The sequence below is a fragment of the Cavia porcellus genome, unplaced genomic scaffold, assembly GCF_034190915.1.
Source record: "Cavia porcellus strain 051 isolate PalLab524CR breed Dunkin Hartley unplaced genomic scaffold, mCavPor4.1 scaffold_28, whole genome shotgun sequence".
In the NCBI taxonomy this organism is placed as follows: domain Eukaryota; kingdom Metazoa; phylum Chordata; class Mammalia; order Rodentia; family Caviidae; genus Cavia; species Cavia porcellus.
Window position 1 is genome coordinate 19400872 of NW_026947511.1, and position 24417 is coordinate 19425288.

The following is a 24417-nucleotide window of genomic DNA, read 5'->3' on the forward strand; positions in this document are numbered from 1 at the left end:
TTTTATCATTATAAAAATCAGTAAATAGAACTTGTAAAATATAGTCATTGCTATATCTGAATTATGTAAATTTATAAAATATATTTGGAATAACAGCATATAAAAATCAATTGAGTATAAAATTTAACAACTTTAACAAGGCAAAAGTACCAGATACAAAGTAAAAGAGACAAGAATAAAAATTATTTTTAACTTATAGCATAGACAAAGAAGAAATATTCCTAACACATAAAAAGTTTCTAAAAGCAGAAATTTAAAAAGTCGACTATCCTATAGAACAATAGTATATAAAAAATATTCAAATACCCTTTAAATACATAAAAAGGCATTCAACTTCCTCTATTATGGGAAATTGCAAATTAAAACTGCACAAATAAACCTATATAAGTATCAAGTTGTTGATTTAGTTGCATAGAGAAGAATTATTTTATGGAACCAAAATAATCAGAGCACACAATCAGAATAGGTTACACCAAGGTATGCAAAGAAATTTTCAATACTTGTTATTAGTAACATTGTTATTTTTACAATGCTATACATCTAGTAGGATAGAGCAAATCTAATGTCACTATTTTTTTTAAAAATCAATATTTTTCAGGCACAAAGAAAAGAGTTTAAATATAAAAACAGTGAAGTTAGAAATACAGCATCATCAATTAGAATTCTCAGTATGAACTTAGGATGCATTTTTAGTTTGAAAAAAATACTTATTTTGTAGAAACAGTTTCCAACTCAATATTAGTGCCTAAATTGTAATCTAAAAACTATCCTCAAAACTCTTTGGAAGAATGGCAAATGTAGATAAGATGAATCTAAAATATGTTCTATTAGGAACTAAAGAAATTATTGAAGATTACTGATCCTATGCTGTTAGGATTCAGGAGTCAGTCTGATAGAAAAATCTGAGTGTGAACAGAGAAAAAACTATAAGCATGGTGGTACATATCGCTAATCCCAGCACTTTGGGAGGCTGAGACAGAAGGACCACAAGTTTAAGTCCAGCCTGGGCAAATTAGAAACTTAGTGACAACTTGTCACACAGTAAAAAATAAAAAGGGCTGGAGAGATAGCTCCGTATGAGGGCCCTGGGTTCAAGCCCTGGTATTGAAGAGAAAAAGAAAAAGCAAAAACTTCCATTGCTAGAAACTACCTCTTCCCCTCCCCAAATTTAAAATTCATGAGTTTATTATAAAACCTGCCACTAATAGGTAAAAAAATTCATCAGTCACATTTGAAGAATGCCTGAAAATTAACTCGCTTTCCTAAAGCTGATAAAGAGAGAAAATCAATTTTTATTTTATTTTCTTATTCATTGTTCCTTGGGAAATCAATAGCTTAAAAGAGGACCCATATGTCAGTTAATAAATGAGGGATGGGAGGACTGCACCGTTTTCTAATCCCTAGTGATATGAGCATAAGCAAAACTTTGATAAATAGCCACACAGCAAACAGGCGAAGATTTTCTGATGGGGAAATTTATAACTCAACCCCAGCAGTCAATCTAAGCATCACAGAAACTGAAACAACCAGACACCAAGTTGACTGATGGACAGATACGGCTCGATTCGTGTTGGATTCCTTGGTTCCTGTGTCTGTCTCAATGTAATAATGGCTCCTTCTATCAAAGCTAAGTACTGGCTACAGAGGCAGCTTCCTGAGCACTGCTGCACAACCAAACACAACACCACCATGTGTATGGAGGCTGTCACCGGTAGGTAGCTGAGGCTACCACCTGATTAAACAAACAAGACATCAATCAGCACAGAGAACAGGGGCTGGTCATAGACTCACAAAAGGATTACCGTGGAGGTAAACACTGTGCCCAGCCAAACACAAACCACAGGCAGTGCCCGCAGCAACAAAAGCTGAACAAGCTATCTTCTCAGGATACAGTTAAACACATCACCCAATAAGCCAGTTTACAAAATAAGATGAAGAATTTACTTTAAGGACATTTCCAACAGTCCAGCTATTCACATAAGATAGATACTATATTTAAAAGTCTGTATTTTATGATAAAAATTTTTGCTAAAGAAAACTCCCCCAAAACAAGCCATCCAAAAGCCTTATCCCAGGAACCTCAAACAGCTTCTCATTATTATCTGGCTTCCTGTTGAACTTACCTATAAAGAACATGTGACTATCTAGTGAACAGACCTCTTGGCTGTTATATTTCTCATACAAATGAATAAATGGGCATTTTGGCCCCTTGGTCCATTTGGGGGAATCTCAGCATGAATCTGATGTGACTTAACTCTAGGGGACAATGCTGAGAGACCAACCCACTTCCAGTTCCTCACAGGAGCTGAGACTTTTGTGACAAATCATATGTGGTCTCGCTCTTTCTGACTTCTTCCAGGGTCCCAAGAAACTCAAGGAGGTCAGGAGCTTTGTCAATCTTTCTCACTTTTTTTCCTTTGGCACCTGGGAGACTGCTTACACATTCCATCAGCTCAGTTAATATTTATTGGGTGAATAAGGAATGAACCGCCTGCAGCTGCCAGGAGAGAGTCAGACTCCAAATATCCTAAGAGGTTGGCACCAAACACCAGCTTTGACAAAGCCTTTGGAACTTCATCTGCGTAAGACATTGTTTGTGAACTGGATAAAACTGAGACAGAGGTTGTCTGCACTTTGAAGTAACTGCCTAGTGAAAAGCAAAGGGGCAGCTGCACTTTGGGTGGTAGGGAAGAAATAAAACGTGGTTAATCAAAGGGGCAAGGCACTGTACCTTTGAAAAAGAAATAATAGGTCAATCAAAGAGGCTAACTGTGGGACTCCTGAAGAAAGAACACCCTGCCCTTTTGGAAAAAATGCAAAAACTGTGGCTGACATATGACATTCCTTTGAGACCCTACAAATACAAAATGAATCTTTGTTTAGTGCCCCTCTACCTATGGAATTGCCTGCTTTTCTGTCCTTCCTGAGATGCTGTCTATGGACTAAATCTGCTGTTCCACCCTGCTCTGCCAATGGGGTAGCCAGCTGTGTTTCCTCCCTAAAGTATAATTGCATTTTATTTTTTGCTTTAGGACCAGTCCATTGCTGATTTCCATCTTGCATAAGCCAGTAACTCACATAGCTGTGAAAACAATACTGGGCACACATGAAACCTCAGGAAAAACGTCTCCCTCTTGCTCTGCTCCAACAGTGCTGCCTGCATGCCACGTCCCACTGTTCTGGAATACATGTTTTCAACGAGTGTCCTGGGAAGAAACGAAATATGAGACAGTTCGCTTGCAGGAAGCTAATTAAGGACTTCTCTTTACAAAATAACACTCTCCATCATTAGGGTCCAAGAGCCTTTTGAGCTACTGTTAGCAATCTCCTATTAAAATTGCAAACATTCAGGAATTTTTGACTCTAAGCCAGAGTGATAACAACTTCTTTTATTATATGAGAAACATTTCTAGAAAAAATAGACACACGGTGGTAGCCAAGCAGCTTTAAGGTGACTTATAGCAGGGCAGCTTAATCACAGCTGATTTTTTTAATTGAAAAGGCTGCTTATCAAAGATATTAGAATGTCATTTAGCAAACGCAAAATTTATACAAGTGGGTTTTCCCCACCATATGTGATGCTGCATACCTGTAGTCCCAGCACTTAGGAGGGTGAGACAGGAGGGTGCTAGTGCAAACCAGCCAGGGTATACACTGAGTTCAAACTCAGCCTGAGCTACATAGTGAGATCCTACATAGTAAAATCAAAAAAGCAACAACAAAGGGATTTTTCCCCTTTTTGTAAAGGAAAAGCATAAAAGCAAATGATTTTAGGACAAAAAGTGGATGTGGTATAAAGTAACTAATGTGACTGAGATCTGCTAAAAATAGAAGCCCGAAGGATTTGGCAAGTTTCCGTGCTCTCTCAAGAATAAATCTCCAAGGCCTGCCGAGCAAGGATGAGGTAAAGTCCTCAGAGTTGAAGCCAATTAGTGCTCAGTAAACAGATCAGATTGTTTTTCTTCCTGCCCAATTTCAGGCCCACCTTCTAAGCAGCTCATATGTGGAGGCAAAACATTCAAGTTCATATTCTCAGAGCAATTCAGCTCACACAGTGGATTCAATTAGACCACGGAGGAACAGCGTGGGTTTTGTTTTGTGTCTAAGCTTCTGGCAAAGCCAGAAAAATGTGCTGAGTCACGAATTTTTAAGGCTAAAAGATTTTGACAAGGGTAGGCTTGACGGGGGACAAGAGCTGTGACAGTTGTACAAATTGGGAATAACAGGGAACTCACTGTTGTTCTTCTAAAGGAAGCCCTGTGTAAAATAAATATTTACCCCACACCTGTGCCCAGGAATACCGAGTGCCTCCCTCCATATAGCACTGGGAAGCCCCATTCTTGAGAATAAACACAGCAAGAATAATAATAGCAAATATTTATGGACACCCATCATGTACCAAGCGTGCCTATATATTGTAAATTTAATTTCCACTATAATCCTATGGTATATTTTATAAGTGAGAAAACTGAGGCTTTGAGAGGCTAATAATTTGCTCACAGTTAACCCAGCCACAAAGACTGAGCTAGGATTGAACCCAAGCCACCTAGGTATGGAATCATAATCTTCCTAAGTGTGGATACTGCATCCCCAACAGTACCTATGTGTTCATATATCTCTGATCGCCATAATCAGCTATGGCTAACTCCTTACTTAGAGATCTTATATTCTTCACACCCTATAGAAAAAGGTCCCAAGATTATTATGGAGGAGAAATTGTATGCACTGTGCTGCTAACACTCTTCCTAAAATAAAAGAGGATGTGAGACATTCTTTTCTTCAAAATAGAGCCCTCGTTCATTTCCTGGAACGGTCAGCGAGTGGATAATCCCATACTACTGTAACTGGTGGCAGGCGAGGCTATCCAAGGTCATGGAACTTCTCCATCAGCACTTACCATTCGGTCATGACCTCCCAGTGCTGGAACTCCTAGTTCTGGGGAATTGCTCCTGTGGAGACTTTCTCTCTTCTGATTGCCCTGCAGAGAATTAGACACCATGTGGCACCTTGGAGGCTCATCAAGGGAAGAAGGGAGAAGCAGGGAGGAGTGAAGAGATACTGAAGTCTGCAAGGAGAGCTCCTGGTAAACTTTCACTCCTTACCTTTCCCAAACTCGCCCAAGCCACTTGCAATGGACGATTTGTTCCAATCAATATTTTACAATAGACTTTTAAAATGCCAATTCTAGGGATGTGGACACATCCTGAAAAATTATGTGCATAAGTGACTTCTCTATGCACTAAAAAAATGGGCTTGACAGCAACCTTCTCAAGTAGGCCTTATTTGCTAGTCGTGCTAGAAATCAAAGGGCTTATTTGAATTTTCAGAAAGTGAAATCTTTATTTTACTTTTGGAAATTACTTGTACCGAAAGGGGAAAATTGTACAAGAGAAATTGTTCCTTTTAAAGGTTTGTTCTTTTGAAACTGCCTAGCTGTGTAACTGCTTCCTGGCTTTGTGATTACTTTCTTGACCTCTGTAACCATGAGAACATAACCAAACACACAGGATGCCTGATCATACCAGTCTACCAAGCTTCATAAACTAATGATCATTAACCTACCCTTGTAACCAATGATCTCACCCTGCTAGCTAATCAGAACTGCCAGGCTGTCCTCTCACCTTTGTAGCCCCTGCTTGTGCCTCATACAGAAGCCCTAGAACACCAGAGATCAGGGCCTGATGTTCTGGGAATGATCCAGACCAGTGTCAGTCGACATAAATAAACCTGCTTCCAAACCCTGGGTGTAATTTTGGTATTTCTGCTTACCATTGCAGTACTTTTGTAATGTGTTATTCAGATCATTATGATTTTTTTTATTATAAAGAGTGTCATAATTTCTTGTTCACAGGGTTATCATTAGCTATAAACATTATAAGCTTGGAACATGTTTTAAAATTCTATAAATCATTAAGTCGGACTTGGTAGTTTGAAACTATAATATCACTACTTGGGAGACTGAGGTAAGAGGATTATTTGAGCCTGAGAGCTTGAGATCCTCTTGAGCAATACAGTGATACTCTGTCTCAAAGGAGAAAAGAAAAGAAAGAGAATTGTATAAATTATTAGTGAGCTCCTTATTAATATTGTCAGAGAGCAACGTGTCCGCTTTTCCTAAGAACATTGATTGTGCAGGACTGATATGCCAACTTTTTGGAAAGCAATGTAATAGTTAATTTTGAACATGTTCTTCTTGACTATCACGTTCTGGAACCTGAATTACATCAGATAATGTATACGTTTACATTCAAATGAAGTGTCACTATGTTAGGGAGAAAACTAAGAGAAAAGGAAGCAACTGCAGTGATGTGGGCTGGGTGTGGTGGTGCATGCTGTAATCCCAGCACTAGGGAGGCTGAGTGCGAGACTGAGTTTGAAGTCAGAGTCACACAGTGAACTCAAGGCCAATCTGAATTACACAGCAGTGAGATCCTGCCTCGGAAAACAAACATAAAAAATAATTTTAAAAAACTGATGCAAAACAAACAAAAATACTTTATTGTAGCTTAAAATTCATTCCCCAAACAGTGGACACACTGAATGACATTAGTAGATATATGGGCAATTATCAGCATTGATAATGTGGAAAGGTCATGAAAATCAGTTTTTCAGGTCATTGGATTTTCTCAAACACAATATTGGCAGAAAAGGAACTTTCAACACAAAAACACATTTTTTCTTTTAAATTTCATTTATTTTATTTACTAATATTCTCAGTGCCCAGTGATGAGGTACAGAAGTTTCCAGAAGTCTGAACACATGGAGCAGAGGTCTGAGGTGTCCCAAAGCCCCATTATTGCATTATTGAACAGGATAAACTCCTTTTGAAGTTTCTATTATACACAGGAAAGTTCTATTTACCTACTGCATGGAAGGGCTGCAAGGTCTCGTGCTAATACAGTGCTTCAGGTGCCTTCCAAGGAAAGCAATGTAGAAGTACAAAATAAACAATCATGTATTTCAAAAGAAATTAAAAAACTAATTTGGCACAATGGGAAGGGTGCCTCTTATACAAAGAACACTTGGCTACTTATTTATAAAAATCCCTGACCTCGTGGCTCTTAAAAAAATTTAATTAAGAGAATAAATGTTTCTCTATTGCCAATCACATAACGGTCATTCTCAACCCAGGCTATGTTATCAGAATCACTTGAACATGTTAAAAATGTAGATGTTTGGGCCACAGCCTACATCTACAGAATTAAATGAAAATATCTAAGCATGGTACCCAGGCACCTATAATTTTAAAGGCTCAATAAGGGATCTAGATATATACCAATGTTTAAAACCCATTTCTTTGAGAAAAAATATCAATTTATTAAACATTTTCTTCCTAGAACTTATCCTTGAGTGAAGTTAGACTAGGGCGTCAATTTCTGATTGCTTCTTTATTTTCCCATGTCCCAGGTAGACTTAGCATGTGTTCTCTCTCTCTCTCTCTCTCTCTCTCTCTCTCTCTCTCTCTCTCACACACACACACACACACACACACACACACACACACACACCTCATATATTCACTGTTTAGTTCTGCCTTTAAATTAAAATGTGATGCTGGGAAAATCTGATCACAGCAAACAAATACCTCATTATAGAAAGATATGCAAGCACTTGCAATCATCCCCACTGTGCCAAAAGCAAATGGAAGTGCCCCATTTGCTACATGGAATGGTTGAAAAATGCCATTTCCTACTTGGAAGCAGGTAAAGTCAGCACTTTCTGGGAAGCACCAGCTGAGTGGACATTGACAAACAAGTGAGCCAAGGTCTTGTGGTCAACCCCGGAGCAAGGCTACGCCTTTGCTGGGTGGGTGTCTGCATCACAGCAAACACACTACCACAGAGTGACTTAGGAACTGAAACAGTTCATGTGCAGCGGGCACCATATGGTGCTAAAGCAAGACAAGTAAAATAAAATAATGCAAACAGATGACTATAAAATAGGTTTTTATGTAATCACTTTGCTCCGCTGCAAGTCTTGATGCTGTTTTATAACTACGTTCACTTCCTGACAAAGTGGCTTGGAGCCTGTTGACGAGAAGGGGGGAAGGTCCACCACAGAGTGACTTATTGCCTGTTGGCCTTCACATACACCCCATCATGAGGCTTGCATCAGCTTCAACATAGAAGAGACACTGGGCCCCTTGCGGTGGAACTAAGGAGATGGCTGAAAATCTATACCTTCCACAGAGAAAGCCTTCAGAGGCTGGTCGAAAGTTTTACAATGTTAACAACTAATGAACACAATAAAAAATAGTCCTACTTCTTGGGGGAGGGGGTACAGGGGATAAAAGTTACACATAGAATACATAGAGTATGATATATAAAAATTTTAAAAATGCATTCAGAGTCAGCCACCATCAAATTCTGCTATGAGAAAAGTCTTGATTCTATAGAGAGTTTGCTTGAAATTTTTCAAAATATTTTTTGTGATATGGTAAAAAAGAATGGCAGAAAAAATAGTGTCTTCCAATATTCCTCTAAACATTAGAGGCAACTTTGTACAAAAAAGTTGTTGGTGTTGGCTTAGGTAGTTGTTTTTTACACATATCCCAGGGGGCCAAGGCTGCCAGCAGCAGAATAAAACCCCCTAGCAGGACACAGAAGCCACTAAAATAAAACGCAATGTCGTAGGTCTGGGTCCAGTCGTAAAACCAACCTGAAAAGAGAATAAACAAAACTGAGTTTCTTAGAAATAGATGAATGTAAAGCCATACTCTAATTTTAATCAATTTTACTTACAGTTAGGAGCACAGTACTGTTTCCAATGTAAACAACTATCCTTTAGAAAGGAGACTCTCAAATATTTAGATGACAAGGGGGATGTAATAGGGAGTAAGGGGGAACAAATATGATCAAAATATATTATATGCATGTATAAAAATACCACATTGAAGTTAGGCGTGGTGGTACATGCCTAGGAGGCTGAGACAGGAGGATGACAAGTTCAAGCCCAGCCTGGGCAATTTAGTGACTTAAAAAAAACCCTGTCTCAAAATAATAATAATAATAATAATAATAATAATAATAAAGGAGCTGGTGCTATAGTTCAGTGTTGAAGTCCTGATTTCAGTTCTAGTAGCAAAGCCAAAGTAACCAAAATGCACTGAAACTTAATGCCTTGTAAAATTAATGGGCATGAATAAAAATATATTTGCTTCTAAAAAGAAAAAATTTTAGACACAAAGCAAACATTTTGAGTTTCTCCTAAATAAAAGAATGACTACAAAAACAAAGCCGATTGACTTTCTAAACTAAAACACGGTGATCATGAATACACCATGAGACATTCCATACAGATTTATTCTTTGCAAATCTATGCAATCTGAATTTCTATATCTGGAGCTATTATAATGAAGAAGAGTAAACTGTGTTTATTTGAAGTTAAATATCTTACCAACAATTGGTGGTCCAAGGCTATTTCCAAGTCCAGCAAAAAACATTAATATTCCATAGGCGTGAGCTAATTTTTCAATTCCCACAGTCTTGGTGGTCACGTATGGGAAGATGGACCAGTTACCGGTAAGAAACCCAATGACTGCAGAAAGCATTGCCAATGTGACATAACTTTTGGCAAATGGAATTGCACACAAGGCCAGGCCCATGCTTATTAAGGTAGCCACATAAAGATATAAGGTGTTAATCCACTTAAAGTCAGCCAGAATCCCTAACAGGAGTTTCCCAACTGCTGTCATAATTCCTATAATGGAAATGAGAGGCATAATAAACTCCTCTTCCTTCACGTTGGAACTTCTTGCTACGTCTTCCATAAGTAATGAAGGTGGAAACCCCCCAATGTCAAAGAGTAAGATAGCAATAAAAAGCGCAGAAAATACTTTGTTTTTAAAAAGAGAGACAGTTTCCCCACAGTAATTTTTATACAACTGCCACTTCCTCTTGGCAAGCTGTTTGCAAAAATATGTCTGCTCTGCAACTTTCTGTCTGTAGGTTTCAGGTTCTTTTGTGTGTGTGATTGTCGTGGGGCTTTTATGAAGATTTTCCTGTTTGCAGTCACCATTGGCCAATGCGCCTTTGCATTTTGCCTCATTACTGCAGTTCTTCTCCAGAATGTTTATACTCTCCTCCTGGCTCTTTTCTCTTTCATTGTAAATGGAGTATCTGTCTGGTACATTTTCTGGAGCTGGTTTTTCAGGTAAAGGACAGTCAGAGATCTGCAGCGGTCTCATCAGGCTGCCACAGGCTAATATATTTAAAGCTAAAGCACCAACAATCAGCAGGCACCCATCCAGTCCATAGAAGTCAATCAGCATCCTCTGGAGAGCAGCATAGATAAAGAGGCCAACACTTGAACCTAAAAGGGAAATGGGAGCTGTTAGTCTTCATTTCATAGCTTAGGGTTCTCAGATCAAGCATTAGAAACATCACAATATACACCGGCATTCATATTCATACGCGTGTGTGTGTGTGTGTGTAGGTGTGAATTTCTTTCTCTCTTTCACTTTCTTTTTTAAGACAAGGTGATGATAAACTCACTATCTCGCCTACGCTGACCTCAAACACAAAGCAAGCCTCCTGCCTCAGCTTTCCAAGTGCTGGAATTACAAGTGGTGCCACCATACCTGGCCGTGTACCTGTCTATTAAAGTAACAAAATAGTGTTGATAGCAATAACAACAATAATAGTAATAGCAATATAATATTCATTTACAGTTCGGATAGTGTTAATGCTGCATTATCTTGTTTAATCCTTTTAATAATCCTATTGAATAGATCGTATTATTACTCCCATTCCACAATAAAGTGACTGACATGTGTAAAGCTTGGGACATTTGCCACAGATCACAGTGCTATAAATAATACAAGGATTCACACTTAGTCTGACTGTAGGAGCCCATAGTCTTAGCACTATGTAACTATTTTTTGTATTTATTATGAGCTGGGCCCTATATATATATTTATCGCCTTTAAGAAGGCAAATTTTCATATTTTATGTTTGAGATAAATAATACAGATTAGTTTTTAGGGTATCTGTAATGTTTTCATAGTTCAGATCCATTGCTGTATCACCAGAATAATAGATTTATATTTTTATGCATTATTAAAATCATAACAATAAATGGGAATTTGATAGAGTATATAAATTCTACATCATGCAACAAGGTAAATAGTCCTTTGTATCTGCATCCATCACATAAAAAACACTGGGATGCCAAGTTACATAAACCCAATTAATTTGTGCTGTTCTCATCTGGTTCTGCTTCTAATTTATAAAACGTGGAGTATTTTAAAAACTTAAACATCTTCAGGAAATGTGATGTGAAAAAGAAAGAAAAAGTAAAATATCAATAAAAGAAAACAGTCTGAGTGACCATACCTATAAAATGATCTATTCCAAACAATAGCTTAACGCTGACAGGGTACAAGTGGAACCAAACTCCAGACGTGATAGATGACATGAATACTTGCTGTAAAATCCCATCTCATTGCCCAGGGTAGAGGCACACACCTCTAATCTCAGCTTCTCAGGAGGCTGAGACCAAAAGACAATAAATTCAAGGCAACTTAGTGAGATCCTGCCCCAAGACTGAGGCAAAAATTGAAGAAGGGCTGGGGATGCAGCTCGGCGCAAAAAAACTGAGTTCAAACCTGTATGGTCCACAAAAAAAGAGGAGAGGACAGGGAAGGGGAGGGGAGGGGAGGGGAGGAGAGGAGAGGAGAGGAGAGGAGAGGAGAGGAGAGGAGAGGAGAGGAGAGGAAGAGAGAAGAGGAGAGAAGGGGAGGGGAGGGGAGGGGAGGGGAGGGGAGGGGAGAGGCGAGGAGAGGGGAAGGGAGAGGAGGGGAGGGGAGGGGAGGGGAGGAGAGGAGAGGAAGAGAGAAGAGGAGAGAAGGGGAGGGGAGGGGAGGGGAGGGGAGGGGAGGAGAGGAGGAGAGCAGGGGGAGGAGGAGGAGGAGAACAAATAATAATAATAAAGTAAAAATTCAGCTTGCGAAGTAGCATGTGCCTCTAATACTAGCTACTTTGGAGGCTGAAGCAATGAAGACTGCAAGTCTAAGACCAGCCCAAGCAACTTAGGGGGACCCTGTTTCAAAACGATATACATAAATATAAAAGGATGGAAGTACAGCTCAGAGATAAAGTGCTTGTCTACATGCACGAGACTCTGGGTTTAATTCTTGGTACAGTGAATGAATGAAGGAATGGAGAGAGAGAGAGGGAGGGAAGGAGGGAGAGACGGAGGGAGGAGGGAGAGGAAGGGAAGAAAGAGAAATTCTTATAAATAACCAAATGGCTCATAATTTAGAGTTGTAAGAAAACATTTTTGAGGAAAAACTCAGTTATCCCTTCTTCATATTTTTCAAGTTAACTGTTCATTCCCAAAGAGGGGAGAAGAATCTTTGCATGGGTATATTAATTAATGGTTTATGTTCCTGCATTGGGAGCTAAGACAACTTGGTCAGTACTAGGAGTGTCTCCACGCTGACTATCGACAAGTAATACTAGACAAACGTAATCCTTTCCTTAGTTCTGTAAAAGTAGTGTATTATTTGAAAGTGAAAACACTGCAGAATGAACTGACAACACTGAGTTTAACTGGGTGGCTCTTTGGACTACCATGCCGTATCAGAACCCAGTCACTTCTCATGTGTCATTTTTATCTATCATTGTGTCTTTGTACCCATTCTACAAAGTTGTTACACCATGAGAGACTTAAAATATTCTTGGTGGCTTAAAAGCTGCTTCAGCCTTAATTTGAGAAAATAAACAACTTTCCAGTGATCACCAGTCAAGGTTATCTGTCAACGTCACGACATACAAGGGAAACATATCAAATCAATCCAACAGATATTTACACACACCTACCATATGCTAACTGTATGACAAGGGCAGGGAAAAACAAACTACTTATCTTAGTCTACAGCCCATGAAAACAGGGCGATGGCTTAGAAAGATGCAGGAATTTTTCCAGGGCAATAGAAAGCATTTCCTTGTGGGGTCGGGTGTGTAGCTCAGGGATACAGATTTGCCAAGCATGTGTGAGGCCTGAGATTTGATCCCCTGTATTGCAGGAAAAAAGTTTCTTTGTGCAAATTTTTAAACTGTAAAATTATTAATTTTTAAGATTCAAAAATTGAAAAATGGCCAAAGTAAAGGGCAAAATGAAAACATTAATTATGCTTTCACCCTTGTCCAGATTAAACACTATTACAAAAGGGAAAGATTAGTTTGTGCTCTGGGAAACTGAGACATTAGGAGACACACTCATGCATGGATGAACTCCTCAACACTGGGCTTGGGTCAATAAACTTTCTGTAGAGGGTTAGAGAGCAAACATTTAAGGCTCATGGGATCCACGCAGTCCTGGTGCCAGCACTTCTGTCTCTGAAGCGTGAGAACAGCCCGAGCTGATGCACACAGGAGCAGGCACGGCTGTGTTCTGGTTAATTTACAGACACTGAGTCTCACAGCGCTGTCCCAGGTCATGAACAGTTTTTAAGGGAGTAATTTAGGAAGGACTGTCAGGTGGGAAACGTGCACTGTGGTCCAGGAAGAGACACAGCCAGAGTTTGAGGACGTGGCTAAGGTAGAAATAGGACAAAGAACACAAAAACAGAAGAAGAATGCAGAGCAGTTGGAATGCAGTTGAGAGAACCTGTTTAGATGGCCTGCAGAGTATGTCAGGGGGTATAAGAGAAGGCTTGGCCACCGGGGATCAAGAGGTTTCACCTCTACTGTTTTTGTGTGGAGGCAAAGCATGTAGCATTATAGCGTAGGCCCAGGAGCCAGACTGCCTGGTTTTGAGTGCTGCATCTGTCACTCATTGCTTCTCTGGTGTTGAATGACATACAACTATTCTATCCCTCAGTTTTGTGACCTGTGAAATGGGAGGAGTCAGAGGCGAAGGAGTTTCCATGTCAATCCACAGGGACTGAGGCAAAGTGAGCTGGGAATCAGAGAGGGATGAAGCCACCATCAATGACAGAGATGACAAATGAGACAAAGTCACAATAGAATTTTTTTTTAAAAAACCCTCAAACCAAATTACTTGAAATATTGTAACCGAGTCAAAAGGAAAATTATAGACATAAAAGTCTGGGGCAACTCTTTTCCCCCACATTAAATAGGAGCAGGTAAACTCATGCCTAAGGATCCAGCCTGGCCTACTGCCATTGTTTATCTGCACAAAAAACCAAGAGTGAATTTTGCGTTTTAAAATGAGTTTTAAAAATGGAAAAAAAGAATATTTCATGACTTGTGACAGCGTTGTGAGACTCAGTGTCTGTAAATTAACCAGAACACAGCCGTGCCTGCTCCTGTGTGCATCAGCTCGGGCTGTTCTCACGCTTCTAACCCTCTACATAAAAAGTGTATTGACCCAAGCCCGGCGTTGAGGAGTTCATCCACGCACGAGTGTATCTCCTAATGTCTCAGTTTCCCTGAGCATCAACTAATCTTTCCCTTTTGTAATAGCGTTTAATCTGGACATGGGTGAAAGCATAGTTAGTGTTTTCACTTGCCCTTTACATTGGCCATTTTTCAATTAGGAGGATGTTCTTTTGAATATTAAAAATTATAGTTTTACAGTTTAAAAAGTTGTTAAAAGGGTCAACTCAGTTCAGTTCATCCAGGAGTGCCCTCGTTGCCCTGGGGTGGCCTCAGAACAACGGTGTATGCAGATCCTGTAGCCTGTCCAGGAGCCCTGCCCTCCCAGGGGCGCCTGCCAACAAGGAGTTTATATAGACTTACAGGTTTTGGTAACTTGGCAGCTATAAACTCATAAAATACTGGCCACAAAAATTAGGAAAAGTTCCCTAAAAAGCTTTTTAAATTTTCATCTGAAAAGTGAAACACCCTTTTAAAGCCCCTGGAGGAAGGGGCTGGGGATATAGCTCTGTGGCACAGTGCTTGTCTGGCAAGTGGGAGGTCATGAGTTTGATCCCCAGTACCCCCCTAAAAAAGATTTATAAACTCTAAAACCTAATTTGGGCTAGGGATTTAGCTCAGTGGCCTATGCATCTGTCTGGCAAGTATGAGGTCATGAGTTCAATCCCTGGTATCAGAAGGCTTTCATATTTAAAATCTCTATTTTATACATATATTTTCCCTTCTGCAAGCATCTCTTGATGGCTAAAGGAATAACAAGAGTATACAGCCTGTTGTTTGGATGTGCACATAGACCAGAGAGAAGTGTGGAGAAACCAGGGGAGAAACTGCAAGCTCCATAATATGTGCAAGTAAAGAGACGGCCAACATCAGTCCTCCTGCCAGCCGCCTTGAAGTTGTCCACTTTCCCGCCCTTTCTCTTATCTTCTGCAGGGATAAGGTGCTTTACAGGAGCACTATGGTTCTTTTAGCAAAGACTTCACCAGCATAAGGCTCTCAATATCCCGAGCCTGTGGGCTTCCTTTTCATATGCTATATTGGACATATATTGGTCCAGATTTCTCACATAGGTATTTTGAAAGTTACTCTCATCTTTATGGTAAAAAATAAATAAATAAATATTTCTTCTAGAAGAGAAATAAAAGAATAATTTTACCAGCTGATACTAGGTAATAGATTGTTATCCATGTCTATGCTTGGTAAATTCTGACTTTGTTTAGACGACTAAATAGTGACAATACTTATTTTGAAAAGGTACCTGTTGTAAACCAGGGGTGGTAGCACTCACATGTAATCTCAGCACTCAGGAAGCGGAAGCAGGAGGATTGAGAGTTTAGGGCAGGCCAGAGCTATGAAGTGAGACGCTATCTCACAAAACAAAAAGAAGGGGCTGGGAATGTAGCTCAGCAGAGCCTGCCTGGCAAGTGCAAGGCTGTGAGTTCAATCCCTGGTACCAAAAGAAAGAAAAAGTTTAAGAAGAAATGAAAAGGAGGAAAGAAGGAAGGAAGGAAGGAAGGAAGGGGAGAAAGAAAAAGAGAAAGAGGAGGAGCAAGAAAGAAAAGAAAAGGAAAAAAATATACCTGTTGAAATCAGGCCGAGTGCAAGACCTCTGCGGGTGTCAAAATACTGGCACGTAATGGTTACTGTTGCAGTGTACAATAAACCACATCCAAGACCTATGAATAAAAAGACATTGCATAAATTAAGAAAGATTTCATTGTTTTAAATCCATGAGAAGAAAAGAAAAAAAGCAGTAATCAAGTGTCTCCACTAGAACGTTCTCTTACTGGTTAACTTTGGAGCACAAGTTCTTAGATTCCTTTCATGTCTATGTTATCTAACTAACAAAAATGAGTATCATTAACTAATACAGTTGTCATTGTTACATATAGCACACTTTGAGACATTAAATAATGGTGTTTTGGGTGGTTTACAACTATAATGCTAGCACTCTGGGAGGCTGAGGCGGTAGGATCACAAGTTTGAGGCAGCCTGGGCGATTTAGTGAAATCTCATCTCAACATAAATAAAAAGAAAGAAAGGGAAAGGGAGGGGAGAGGGAGGGAGAGGCAATTCAGTGCACAGATCCTGGGCTCAAACTCCCGTGTTATGAAAAAAAAAAAAAAGACGTGAAATAATACCTGGTTTTGGAAAATTGATTTTAATGATTTTAATTGATTTTTTAAGCGTCACTCCTAAAAGAGACTATATTTCTGAGAGCCTTTGGAAGGGGAATGGATTTACTTCCTGATTTTGCTGTGAGGGTTCTGTCAAATGTTAGGCACTGAGAACATGGGGAAAAAAAGACATTCCCTGACTTCAACTTTGAGATCAGTCTGAGCTACATAGCAAGTTCAAGGCCAGCCTGGACCACATAAAAAGACCTTGCCTCAAACAAAACAAAACAAAATGACATGTTGCAGCAGAATGGATACAGAAGATATGAGGACCCATATCGTCGATAAAGCCAGACATAAAAAAGATTTACAAATATGTAAAAAGTCATTTGTTTGTTTCAATTTTGGAGTATGGTTAGTTTTCACAGTAAGTGTTTTATTTATATTAGCATATTACAAGAGTTGTAAAAATTAAGAGAAATAAAAAATGCAAAATTTAGTATCTATATCTAGAATATTGTAAGTACTAAAAATTAGTCATTTAGATTGTAGTTTTCTTCACTTTTCACTCAGTTATGAAGGCATTATGCAGATATCACCTCAGACAATATTAGAAAATCATTTCCTTATTACAACTGCACAACCATGAGAATCAAGAGTATCTTTAATGACAAAAAATCATTTCAAATGGGGAAGGGAGGAGAGGCTTCTAAACGCTACTTTGTCTACGGTAAGAATACAGGAAATAGTGTTTATATTGTTGCCATCAATGTCTACAGGGGTTTTTCCTTCTGTCCTATTTCAGTGAATTACACAACAAAATAAAGTTAGATTTTTCCAAAATCAAGATGGAAATATTAAGAAAATCATAATCAAGTAGCTAGAAACAATATATTCTAATGAAAAGAAAATGCAAAGAATTGATAAGATGTGTTCTTTTCAGAAAAACAAAAAGAAATTGTGAGAAGCTTCTGTAACTCACCTCTTGTATCACCTTTCCTATAATATTCCTAACCTCATACCACACGTTAGTGAAGTTATTTCTTTAATGCAATTATTGAGAAAATAGTAGTCTGAACTACAGGTTTGGCTATGTGGCTTTGATTCACTCGAAAACTGACAAGCTGTCATTTTATTTGAGAAATAAAAAACCTAAACAAGATGATGTATGTGCAAGACTGCATTTCTTAAGAGATCAATTAATTGATCAAACAGAGTTATGGAAAATAATACACTTTAATGTTATTTTGATATTTTTAGATTATAATTGGATATCAACTATAGATTGGATATTAGTTTCTATATTTGCTGCTCTATTACACAACTGTTTCTGATTCCATGGAGACTCTTTTATAACCCAAAACTGCTCTTATATTCTTAAACTAAGAGGTGAGAGAAGAATGGAAGAAAGGGACACATATGTGTTAAATACCTCTGCATGCCACTCAAATAATTACCTCACAGTCATGCTACCTCTGTGAATTCATGAATCCACTTCATAAAAAATAAAAATGGAGACTCAGTGCAGTTGTATGATTTTAAGATCACAAAACTATTAATTGTGATTATGTCCTGTCCTTGCACTATGTCATTGATCCTTACCAAAGCCTACAAAACAGATGCTTTGACTTTGCTTTTAAAAATGAGAAAAAATGAGGACAGGAAACACATTTATCATCTCACACCGGGAAGTAGAGATAGCTAACCCACTTGGTCTGATCCTAAAGATTGCCTGTTAGTGCTAGCTCTTTCTCTAGCTCACATTATCCAGTTTATGAGGCCACCCAGCTCATCCCAGACATGGGAAGGTCCTTGGAATACGACTCTGCATAGAACTGATGCTCAGCACATTTCACCCTTTGTTACGGTTTAGGTCTAGGATGGTCCCCCAAAATATCATGCACACAAGGCAAGGCTTTTGGAAGGTGAATTGACCATGCTGTAATTAAATGTGCTATTTGGAAATAGGGCCTGGATAAAAAAGGTGGGTCACTGAGAGCTCAATCTAGAAGGGCACACTCCCCTTCCTAGCTTCTTATTCTCTTTCTGCTGCCTGGCTGCTATGATATGAGCCATTTTCCTCTGGACAGAGCCTTTCATCATCCTGCTTCTGACCTGGATTCAGTGGACTATGGGCTGAAACCTAAAACGGTGAACAAAATACACCTCTCCTCTCAGTTGTGGGTGTTGCTTATTGTGTCTCAGTGATGGGAAAATGACTAAGACAAACTTTGGTACCAAAGAAGTGCCATCATAATCAGGTGGTTTAGAAGCCTTTGGAACTGATTTACAAGAAGAGTTTAGAAAAATTTAGAGATACAGGCCAGAGAAGCCCTAGAATGCTGTAAGACAATCGTGATGAAAGATTCTGGTTACAACTCGGAAGACCAGAATCCTAATAGAAATGTATATAAAAAAGGTGTGGTTCAGGAGGTTTCAGTTAGGAATAAAGACTGTTACACAACAGGCAATATATGTTAGCCGCTGGCAGAAAATTTGTTTATATTTTGCTCATGTCCTAAACCTCTGTAGGAGACTAAGATTAAGGGTAGCAAACTAATCAATCTGATGGAAGAAATTTCAAGGCAGCCCAACATTCAGACTGTGGAATGAGTACTGTTACTGGCTCTCGCCAGATCCACATTGAGAATTCAGAGCAAATGGCACAGCTGAATGATTTCAAAAGTTTTGAGTCTCACTGGAAAGCACAGCAAGACTAAAGGACAGTATGTTTGCTAAAAAGATTAGCCTTAAAAAGAAGTCAAATATTTTGCATTAGGACAATAGGAAATATTCCTTGAAGGCATCTAAATAATCAGTGAGACACTATCTTTCACTGATTTAAAATTATAAAAGTAAAAACAAACTCCTTTGAAAAACTTTGCTTTGAGAAGAGAACCCTAGACCCCCTACTTGCAAAGGGCCACATAAGATATTGGTTTGCTGGCCTCACACGTAAAATTGTAGCATTTGGAAGAGAGAGGCACTTAGACTGGTGTGGGTTCAAGGCCAATCTGAACCACATAGTGAGAACCTATCTCGAGAAAAAAATATTTAATTTAAAAAAAATTTTTAAATAAAAAAGCCAGGCATGGTAGTGTATACTTGTAATTCCAGCACTCAGGAGATTGAGGCAAGCAGATCATCATAAATTCAAGGCCAGTTTTGTCAAAGCCAAACTGAATTACATGGGGACAGCCTGTCTCAAAAAAACAAAACAACAATGTGTCTTAAAATATACTTTTTACTTCTACTGTAAGCTTTGGTTTGGGCCTGAAAAAAGATATTGTGGATCACAAAGAGCTATTTGTGGACACAAATATCTTAACAGAGCTGTTTACCTGCCCAATGGGACGACGGGACCACTTCCAAAGTCGAAGAAGAGGCAGATATCATGACATCTAAGTTTTATTTTCTCCTTCTTTCCTTTTTTTCGGTGTTATTTAGAGACAAGTGCTAACATAGAAACTCATCACCCTATGCCTTCGAGGAGACAGGACTAAAGCAACAATTTTGGGAGAAGCAGTTACTGACAGTAAGTTATTAGTAAATTTTTTACTCCTTACTTAACTGAATAATATACCTGACAGTAACGAAGGGACTCATGATTTGTAAAGTCAGAAAAATGTTTGTAAACAAGGTCCTTACCTACAATAATACCGTAGGAAAAAAACAGAAAGTAGATATTGGGAGCAAAACTGCTGAGCATCAGGCCTCCAGCCACCATGAAGCCACTGAAGATAGTGACTGGTCTCGCTCCAAAAGATGACACACAGAGACTGCAGACAGGACCTATAAAGAAAAATCGAAACCTCCATTTATTTAGCAGTAACCCCTTTCCCACAATGAAGTGATCTGTACACCATAAGTTCAAAATGATTCTTTCCATCATAAAAACCACACCAAAAATAGACATCTGCACTACTATTTGCTATGTATGAAATACTACATGAGGCACTTCCCATAAACAATCTCTCAAATCATCTTAATGTTAGTATCACCCTGGAAGGCAGATACTAATTATCCCAATTTTTTTATAAAGAAATTAAGAAGTGCGGCTGGGGATTTAGCTCAGTGGCATAAGTGCCTGTCTGGCAAGCGCAAGGTCGTGAGTTCGATCCCTGGTACCAGGAAAAAAAAAAGAAGAAAGAAATTAAGAAGTGAGGCCGGGTGACACAAGGCTGTAATCCCAGCACTCAGAAGGCTCAGGGAGGAGAATTGTGAGTGTAAAGCCAGCTTGAACTACACAGCATGTGTGAGGCTGGCCTGGACCACATAGTAAGACTGTCTCAAAACAAAGCAAAACAAAGTGACATTTAGGGTCGGGAAGATCACATAGTTTAAAAGTTTAAAAAGGAGATTTTTAGATTCAGACTTCATTTGAATTCTAGCTTTATTTAAAATTAAGTACTACTAAGTTGTGTCATCTCTCTGTGCTTCAGTTTCCTCATCTGAAAACGGGAATAAGAACAGTACCCAACTTCCAGTATTTCATTGCCCCACTGACTGCCCAAGACAAAAAATACCAAGTGTTAACAAGTATATGGAACAAGCAGAATTCTTTTTTTTTTTAAATTTTATTTAAGGAGAAAAGAAAAAAAAAGCAGAGAAAGGGTGCAAGTTATACAGATTTACAGAAAAAAATAAATAAACAGTAGGAAATCACTAGTTAATGGATTACATATTGTCATCTTAGAAATAATTGTTCAAGTCACAAAATTAAAGCTTGTAAAGTGGACATTCCAACAATGATACTGCAAACAGTTCTGTTCAATGATCCAATAAAACTCTGTGATATCATTTTCTATCTTATACACTTAAATATACATGCAGTTATATAGTTTAGAGCACTTTCTTTTCCTCTCTTTTGTACAATGACTATTATACATTTTGGGTTTCATTGCTCCCACGGTTCTTATTACTTTTTTCAAAGAGAGTAAAACCAAATGTGACATAACAGAACAGAATCGGCCAAGTCAAAAGGGTGGACATAATAGATAATGTAAAAACATAATACAAGGTGATCAACAATGGTTACCATAATGCCTCCCGCTATCTCTAATAGAATTGCCTATATCATTAGTTATAATAAAATTGAACAAAACAGTAAAGAATAAAACCAACAAAACCAAAACATTGGAGACATTGTAGGTCTTCAAAAGTAGATAAAAGTCAACGAGAATGGGCGTTATAATGAATCTCATTATCTTCACAGCTGATGCCTAAACTTTCGAACCTGATACTATCCAGCAAAACAGAATAGGGGAACATCAGTCAAAAACAAGATGGTGAGAGTAATACAGGGCTTTAAATCGAGATAATGGAAAGTCAAAGTGGATTACTATAATATATCCTGCTATTTTTTTCCTTTAATTAAAAGGATAAAAATAAAAAAGTAGATAATGGAGTGGAGATTGAGATAAAAGAGGGCATAACAGCGAAACAGCGCAGATCAAAACATAACCATTTAAGCAGAATAGTGTTTCACCACCAGATAATCCTGACCTAAAAGTAGTTACCATATTGTCTCTTTCACAAGCAGAATTCTTATATACTGCTGGCCTCATCTGCCAAAACTGAACATGAGCCCAAAAATTCGAATGTCTATGTACACATACAATATAAATGTCACATCAAAAGTTATCTACATAAATCTCCATAGTAGAATTATTGATAATTGCTCTACTCAAGAAGCCACGATGTTCATCAGCAGGAGGGTATATGAGCAATTGGGTATATTTGTACAGTGGCCTGCCATATGATAAGAAGTATGACCTACAGCTACACATGACAGTGTGGATTCAGCTTCACAAACAGATATTCAGCAGAAGACACCCAACACAAAGTACAAACCACGTCATTCCAATTATAAAACAGGCGCTATTAACATATCAGGATGGTGTTTTCCTGCAGAGGGAAACTAGCTAGTAGTTAGCAGGGCAATGCAGTCAGAAGCACTGCTGAACTTTGAGATTGCTGTTCACGTGCTGAGTCTTAGTGTGCACAATCATATAGGTGTGTCAGCTTGTGCAAAATCATCACATTTTATTTTCATGATATGTATGCTCCTCTGTATGGATCTTCTATATAGACTTTTCTAAGTTACCACAGGCTGAAAAATGATGAAATTCTTCCACAGCCTCGCTGTTAGGAAGTGGCAGAGCCAGAACCCAATAATCCTAAACCCTCCAATCTTCCAATATCAGAATCCCTTAAGCACGTATTCAAGACCAGATTATGACCATACTGCTCCCAATGCTTATGGCTCTCCCACATTCCTCCCTGGTCATAACTGCCTTCTGTCACTGCTATGTGTGCCTCTCATGTGAGCCAGTGCAGAAGAGCGGATGACAAACATAGGGAAAAACTCTGCACCAGTATTTTAAAAGAAAAATCTATTTGAAACATCAGACTTAACATCGAATAGTGGAGCTGTCTATGTATGTAAAGAGAAATACTTAGAAATGGTCTAGTAGAAATTGTCTGGCAGAAATGGTCTTCAGGGTCAAATTTCATAGCATGGTGTCTGACAGAATATGGCACTATCCTCTCTTGTTTACTAACTTCATTGACATAGATGGTCAGCGTTTATAAAGTTAACAGGTACAGTGGAATTGAAATACACAGAGATTATTACTGGCATGCTTAAAAAGTTCCATTTTACATCCTCAAACTAAATTTTTAAATATATACTCCTTGATGCATGTTAAGTCCACAAAGAAATATAGGCTTGGAGTTTCTGAAGGTTGGGGTGAAGGATACTAATTTCCATAGTATGAACAACCTAAAACTAGTGTTTTATAAAATATGCATCATTACCAGTTTGATAAATTCTGAAACTCTGTTTTTTTTTTTTTTTATTTAAGAGGAAAAAGAGAAAAACACAAAACAAACCAAAGCGGCGTAAGGGTACACGCAATACAGAACTACAAAACAAAACAAAACAAAACAAAACAAAACAAAACAAAAAACCATAACAGTAAGAAATTACCTGCTAGTAGATTACACACTATTTTCTTGAAAATAGTTCCTCAAATGAAACTCTGTTTTTGAAGACAGAGTTTCACTAGTCTCCCTCTCCCCAAAAATAAGACCTTGCTAGAAAATAATCAGCCTTGAAAACTAGAGATCAAAATTCCTGCCTCAATCAGCCCACCCTTTTTTTAAATCTGCCTTACTAAGCAAGAAAATAGTGTTGGCAGGTAAGGCAGAGATAGGCTGATCGGGGCTGGCATTTTTGATCTTTAGTTTTTAAGGCCTTTTATTTTTCAGCTAGGTCTTATCTTGGGGGATACCTGGTATACAGCCCAGGTTGGCCTTGAACTCACTGCCCTCCCACCTCACCCTTCTGAGTGCTAGAATGATAAGCTGGTTCCACCATGCCCAGCTTGTGATCAGTTCTCAAATCATTTTTGCTAAACATATTACTCTTTCCAAAACGATGTTATGTTAGGAAGAAGTGATCAAAAATTTGGCAGATATAAACACCAAACTGAAAAAGCAGCTTTATAAAAAAAAAATCCCATTTTTCACACTGCCATCTGCTGCTAAATTAGAGGGAAAATGTCTCGATGTCAAAAAGACAAAGAAATTTATAGCAGAAACCCTTCATTTTGAAAATGATGAAACTGAAGTTCAGATATATCGTGTGATTTCACCAAGCATCCATAGCTAGTCAGTGACAGGGTTAAAGCCAAAACCAGCCAAGTGTTCATCTCAGTTGGGGAGTATTTCAATCAGTATCAGATTTTTTCACCTGAAAGTGAAAATATGAGTGAAAAAAACACCAAAGTACTGAAATATTGTACAGAGTAAGTACTTTCACAAACTTACACCAGACTAAAACATGATATTCACAACCACTTGGTATTTCAAAGTTAGAGTAAGTTGTCTTTCCCTTATCCTTAGAAAGTGTAACCAAAACCCAGCTATTACTCTCACCAATCTGGAGCTGCCTG

The 24417-nt window shown here is 38.5% G+C and overlaps 1 protein-coding gene across 2 annotated transcripts in view; it reads right to left on the reverse strand.

Annotated features, from left to right (window-relative positions):
• Positions 1–6475: 6475 nt before the first annotated feature.
• Positions 6476–24417, reverse strand: part of Slc16a9 (solute carrier family 16 member 9) — a 53633-nt gene continuing 35691 nt past the window's right edge. For both annotated transcript variants that reach the window (XM_013156984.3, XM_003473563.4), the window contains exons 3-6: positions 20108–20251; positions 15923–16018; positions 9397–10311; positions 6476–8658 (exon numbers count right to left, since the gene is read on the reverse strand). In XM_013156984.3, coding sequence (XP_013012438.1) covers positions 8480–8658; positions 9397–10311; positions 15923–16018; positions 20108–20251 — 1334 coding nt within the window. In that variant the 3' untranslated portion in view covers positions 6476–8479. The remainder of the gene's footprint in view (positions 8659–9396; positions 10312–15922; positions 16019–20107; positions 20252–24417) is intronic.